The sequence below is a fragment of the Arvicanthis niloticus genome, chromosome 16, assembly GCF_011762505.2.
Source record: "Arvicanthis niloticus isolate mArvNil1 chromosome 16, mArvNil1.pat.X, whole genome shotgun sequence".
Classification (NCBI taxonomy): Eukaryota; Metazoa; Chordata; class Mammalia; order Rodentia; family Muridae; genus Arvicanthis; species Arvicanthis niloticus.
The window spans coordinates 15,078,410-15,085,148 of record NC_047673.1 but is presented as its reverse complement, the minus strand read 5'-3'; the positions used below and the strand labels follow the sequence as shown (position 1 = coordinate 15,085,148).

Below are 6,739 nucleotides of genomic sequence, written 5' to 3'. Positions count from 1 at the left end.
GGCAGGCAGAGGTGGATGTGTTCAAGGCCACCCTGGTCTACAGCAAGTTCTAGGCCAGTGAGGCCTACAGAGTAAGATCCTGCCTAAGGACAACCACCACCCAGCTTGTGTTGGTATTTAACCCCTCATATGAATGGACACTATAATGACCATGAGAAAGGTTAATTCCCCGTCTCCGAGTGCAACAAGAATCCTGCAAAGTCTCAAACATTTGAGAGAAAAATTCCACAGGCAAGACAGACATCCAAAATGGCTCAACATAATTTATTTTTTTTTTATGTTAAAATGTACAGAGTTCTTTTGAAAGTACTTGCTAGAAAGGGGGAAAAGATATTACATACAAGGAGAGGGAGGGAGGCCTCCTGGCCAGGAGCATGTGACATGGAGAAATACAAAGGCGTCTAGGCACCCCTCCCCTCAGCTTACAAGTCACCAGGAACAAGTACAAAGAGGTTACAAAACAGGAAAAGCAAATATAAACAGACAGGAATAGACTTAGTTTGTACATGCGGCTTTTAGAGGCATCTGGAGCTCTATTCACACACTCTAAAGATCTCTTTAAAGAGAATTTTTATCTTTCTTAAAATAGTTTTTAATATTCTACAACAAAGATAAAAAATTTTAAAGATGGAATGAAATGAAAAAGCTCTTATTTTAAAAGGCATCAAAGTCACTAACAAGTGAGTTTTTAAATTTCTTTTTTAGAAGATTACCCAAGTTATCTTGCTAAAAATACATTTTTTTAAAACAGAAGTGAAAAAATGACAGGTACCAATATTACCGTGTTGGATAATTTTCTTTTATAATATAGAAAAGAACGTATTTTTTTTTCTACAATAGTTCTACAGTCACAAAGAGGCTTGCGGAAAAGGGAGCTGCCTGATTCAATTTAAAAACAAAACAAAACAAAACAAAACAAAGAAACCCAAACACAACTGCAAACCAACAGAAAGTGAATTCACGGCCCTCATTTCAACAGCTTCTCCTTCTGCCTTGACCCACCCTCCTCCCAAACAGACCTCCCTTCCCTCCCTCCCATCCCTGCCCCATCCCATCCAGGAAGCAATGACATAGCTGAAGATGTGGGAGAGGGCAGCACGGTGCACATTCTACAGAGATGACTGGGAACCGGAACAGTATATACAGAGAAACTGGGTCCTACGCAGCCTTGCACATGCTCAGAGTTGATAGCGGTACAGTGTGGAATTCTGCTTTTCTATCTAACACACTTAATTGAGAAAGCCAATTAAGGTCTATAAAAAAGCCCAACAAACCTGTGCATTTGAAAAAATGTAATGCCTAATTAGTACTTTAAAAATTTACCTATATAAAATGTACAAATAAAGGAGGGAGTTTATGCTTACAGGCGTCTCTGTAAGCACTGTCCTCCTTTTGGATATTTGACTGCACATACCGAGTGGTATAATAGTTTCCATCTTCTAATGATGGAATAGACAATATATATATAATTATAATTATATATATAGTTTTTTACCTATCCCTGGAGCGAGTAGGAAGAGAACGGGCAAACTAGTGAGACAACATGTGAGCCTCCTGAAGCCCTACTGCCAGCTGTGCCCTACTATGCTGGTGGTGGGTCTCTCCTTGCTCATCCTCACAGGAGAGGGGCTAGTGCACACTGGTTCTTGGGGTGGATTCAGGATCTCAAGACAAAATGAAAACGAGAGTTACGCATCACTTCTGCAGCTACAAAAGTCACACCATCATCTCCCTTGGGACTCCTTCTGCACCAGGGGTTTTCTAAGTCACTGATACTACAGTCATTCATGGAAACTATGGATAAGATAGGACAGGCAAATCACAGGGGCTTGCTCTGAGGGTTACCAGAGTCAAAGGTGCAAGCACGAGACCCTTAGTCCACATTTCCAAGTACATACTAAAAAGAGGTGAGTGGAGTGTGCATGTTTGTTATGGCTGATTCACCAGGTGGTAAAACCCAAGAGGTTCATTTCCCCTTTCTGATTGTTAGCTGACCATCTGTGTCCTCCAAAGGCTGGAGTAGGATTGCAAACAGCTTTCCTCTGAGATTCTGCTGTTAAGTGAGACTTACAGTATTTTTGTGTCTCTGAGTGCTGAGTGGGAATATTAAAAAAAAAAAAAAAAGAATTATATTACACTTGATTAAGGAAAAACAATTTCAATGAAGCTTACCTAAAAACAATTTTGGGGAAAGGTTTCCAGAGGGAGTGTGTGTGTGTGTGTGTGTGTGTGTGTGTGTGTGTGTGGAGGAGGGGAGGGAATTTTACAAGGAGAAGCATTACCTGCTTCACTTTATTAATAATAATAATAACAACAACAACATTAAGTTTAAGGAGCTTGGGTTGTTCTCCACGTCCCCACCCCAGTTCCCCTAAGTGCCTCCTGCTGGAATGACGTGGGAAATGAAGGCTGGGCTTGGAGGAAAGGGTCTGGCTGACCCTTGAGATGTAAATATAACATGTAACAATGACAACACTGGGAGCTGCAGACAGTGAGGGGAAACATACATTTTAAAATAAAAATAAATTCACGTTTACATAAATTCTGTCCATGTGGTGTATAAAGAAAGTAAGGCTCCTTTTGATTATGAAAGGTTTTGTGCATGTTTCCCTACCCAAATCCATCTTTAGATGAGTTCTACTGTAAATGTTCAAGACTGTGAAGAAAACAAACACCCAAAACAAAGTCGAACCCCCAAAAAGAGATCAGGTTTTCTAAAAACAAAACAAAAACAGTAATAATAATAAACCAAAGAAAAACTCCTCTAACTCTACAGTAATATTTTAACTGGAAAAAAGGTCCATTTTTTTCTCTGGTTTGTCAGTATAAAAAGTTCCTTTATTTATATATATTTAAGCTTTAACTGCAAGTTCACCTCGCTCATCTTCTCATGTAAGGTCCGTTAAGTGACTGCTTGGGTACGCCAGCAGCATTCATGTAGCTGTGATGGGAGGGGCCAGTATACATCATGTTTCCATGAGGGTTTGGCTGCATAGGCTGCTGGGTATAGGCCTGGCTCCCCATCATTCCCATCTGCATCTGCATAGGATACTGTGCTGTCTGGTTCATGTAGGCAGGGTTACTATGGTAACTGCTGTTCATCATGGGCTGTGTCATTCGATAGCTGTTCATGGCATTCAAGGTGTTCATATTCATGGAATTGACATTATAGGCTGGAGTGGGCATTAAGTTAACCCCCATGTTCATGCCACGCTGAACAGCCAACGCACGAGGGCCAGCCTGCATGGCAACTGCTGGTGGGCTGCGGCCATACAGCTGCTGTTGGTGTGCAGTTGCAGAGGGTAAAGGTGCAGACTTGGAACGGATAGAAATGTGCCCCTTGACTGGCATCTGCCCTTGCAACCTCTGAGTGTGAGGAATTCCAATGTTGGTGGCAGACATGTTGCACTGTAGCAGAGGTGACGTGAGGTTCATAGTAGTAGATGCCAAATTTGGGGGTGGAGTCATGGTGGCTTGTGCTTGAGGGGTCCCGGCCAAGGGATGAGATGGAGCTAGCTGAGCCAGTCCCGTATTAGACAGAGAAACACTGGTTGCATAGGAAGTCACAGCCGGAGAATGACTGTAAGGCATGGCATGAGGGTCCATAATGGTGTTCGTCAGCTGCTGCAACTTGGCTAGACTGAAGGTGGCCGATGGTTGAGAGTAGCTGCCAGCACCAAACTCCCCTGGAATCCTCTCGTAGATACTGATGTTCCCAGAGCTTCCAGACTCTGGGATCTCCATGATCATGGGAGCTGCAGTGAAGCTGTTGTTCATACTACACTGCGACAGAGGGGGCTGCTGCTGCTGCGGTGGTGGTGGGGGCTGGGGCTGCTGCTGTGGTGGAGGGGGCTGCTGCTGCTGTTGAGGCGGCTGTGGTGGGGGAGGTTGTGGAGCCGCCTGTTGCTGCTGCTGTGGCTGCTGCTGCTGCGGTGGTGGTGGCGGCGGGGGTGGTGGCGGGGGTGGCTGCTGGTTACTGGGAGGCCTTTCCACCACACAAGTCTGAGGTGACTTGATATTGCAGTTGGTCGCTGGCTGGACACTGGTTTGCTGTAGCATGCTGCAGCTGCTGCCCATGTTTGCCATCTGCTGAGTAACAACACAACTGTTCTGGGTGAGGCTGCTTGAAGAAGACAAGCCACCATAGGAGCAGCTGCTCTGAGAGGAAGTATTCCCACAAATGCTGCTGCCCATGGTAGAGTCATAGCTGCTTGGGTTCTCGTAGTTCTCTGTGGTACTCTCGATGCTGCCCAGGTCACTGAAACCGCTGTCTACCACCTGCTGAGAGTGGTCGGATACGGAAGGCACATCCATCATGGGGCTGGTCTCCATGTTCTGCATAGACGGTGCGGACAGGGATCCTTGCTCCGGGCTGATCTGTGTGTAGCCACTCTCCAGGGCAGGCATGCTGGGGCTGCTGACGGAGCGGACTGACTGGCTAGGATGAGATGGGATGGAGGATATCGGGCTATTATGCTCTGAGGCATGACAGTCTTCAACCATTGACATCTGGGGATCCTCATCAGTGTGGGTGTAACTCTGCAGAGTCTGGCAAGCGGCAAGAGTTTCTTCACAGTCCTGGTAGGCTCCTTCATGCTCACTGCTTTCTTCTTGAGTCAAAGATTGCACTGCCTGTACAGTTTCTAGGTCCAGTTCACTGTGTGGGATCTCTTCCTCCTCTTTTAGCTCAATTAACTCTTCCTTAGTGTTTGAGTCTTCTTCATGGTCCTCCTCAGAGCCTGGCATGGTCTCTGACACCACAGATGCCTCATGGGAAGGCTGTTCCTCTTCAGAATCTGGTTCAGTTTCATCTTTATCCTTTATATTCTCCCTACTGTCCTGCATGTTTGCATCTAAAAAAGATTCCTGAATGCCAGGCTCCTCCTTTCCATTTTCTCTAGCTGGCTGCTCCTCTGGCTCTTTTGTCTTTAGTGATTCCAGGTGGCCGTCATCCTCGTCATCAGCATCATGGTCTTCATTCTGGTTTGCCTCTGTGGTCACTTCATCCTCTTCCTCTTGCTCCTGTTCTTCCAGCTCTTGAGGCTCATCCTCTGATTGCCTCTGATCATCCAAAGGCTTCTCATCTTCCTCTTCTGCCTCAGGTTCTTTTGGTTCTGCATCAGGGCTGTTGCTGCTGTCCAGTGGGGACATGGCTCTAATGTCACTGCTGGTGGTATCCTCTTCCTCTTCGGCCTCCTCATCTGGTTCCGTATGCATCTCCTCCTTCCTTTCTTCCGACAAGTCCTCCTTTACCTCAACAATTTCTTCATTCTCTTGAGTTCTGGGTTTACGTCCTGGTTTAATGGGGACTATGGGTTCAACTATGCATTCCTGTGTAGAAACAGCTATGATTTCCTGATTCAATTTAAATCCTGGTTTCCGCCCAGGCCTTTTCTTCCAGTGGATAGGTTTCCGGCTCTTGCCTTTGGGCCATCCCTTTTTCTTTTTCATAGGTGTAGAGGTGTCTGGCTCAAGTGAAGCACTGTTCATATCACATTTCCGCAAGAGAGATACTGGCTTTAGGACAGGAGTGTCTGTACAGGAAAGAGATAGTAAGATAGGTTACAAGCCCTAGTATTTCTTTGAGGCCAACATGAACAGCAGAAGAATCTAAGGATTAAAACTAATTAATTACATGTAAAGTGACACAGTGAACTGGCAGAGCAACAAAGGATCCTGGCTAACATGACTCTACCACCTACTACTTAAAGGTGGCGGAGACCAGAGTCTATGAAGACACAGTAACGAGTAGCAGGAGTGTCCACTCTAAGTCAATCATCAGCTGCTTCTGTCTGCTTTTCTGTTACCTCTTTGGTTTGTTTTAGTTTCCACAAAATCATTACTTGAAGTGGGATCACAAGGCAATTCCTGTAGACCACAATTGAGCCATCCCTGTGAATAATTGTTAGTCACTGTGTTTTACAGGAACAACTGCAAAGCATCTAGTCTTAAACGTGCACTGCCATGTAGTCCTAAAGAAGTAAGACAAGGTCACGTCCAACACCACTCAGGAAATAAACTCAGCAGCAGCATCACCTTCTAACTGTGGCCAGACATGGAAGATGAAATTCTAACCATGGTAAAGTAGACTCACTGGCATTAAATACATTCTCAATTACTATTAATTTTAAAAGCTATGAACGCTAGGAAGGGAGAATTAAAGGTTTGTTTGTGGTACACCTGGGATCTGAGTAAAAACTGTCAAGGCCATAGGAGCTTACGGTAGGGACGGAAGACCACTGTGACACAGACTGAAGACAGAGTGCCAAGTGCCAACCACACCAAAGCAGTCTCAGTTCCCTGACATGCAGCAGTATCTAACAGAGTAAAACTCTGGGTCACCATCTATTATAATAAAGCAAGGACTTTAGTAATCAGTACACTAAAACCACGTATTATATAATATAGTAAGCCTTACAGTAAGAGAACTGTGCACGGTGTGGTGTGAATTCCAACCCCTAAGAGGATATGGCCAGTGAGTCATAAACTTGAGGCCAGCATGCACTTCACAGCTAGACTGTGTCACACACACTCACAATTCTTCTGTCTTCCCCTGCCACATGTACACTCAAACTCATACACATTCTCTCACACACAAATATACATATACATGCACATAAATTCATACATATACTCATCTGTACATACACACATGCACACACACCACAAAGATTTTGTTTTGATTCTAGGGACTGAACTCAGACCCATCACCATTAAGCTACATACCTTTCAGAAAAAT

The 6,739-nt window shown here is 44.8% G+C and overlaps 1 protein-coding gene across 3 annotated transcripts in view; it reads right to left on the bottom strand.

Annotated features, from left to right (window-relative positions):
• Positions 1 to 243: 243 nt before the first annotated feature.
• The window catches only part of Kat6a (lysine acetyltransferase 6A), an 80,433-nt gene continuing 73,937 nt past the window's right edge, over positions 244 to 6,739 (bottom strand). For all 3 annotated transcript variants that reach the window (XM_034520045.2, XM_034520046.2, XM_076913906.1), the window contains one exon: positions 244 to 5,534. In XM_034520045.2, the coding sequence (XP_034375936.1) occupies positions 2,881 to 5,534 (2,654 nt within the window). In that variant the 3' untranslated portion in view covers positions 244 to 2,880. The remainder of the gene's footprint in view (positions 5,535 to 6,739) is intronic.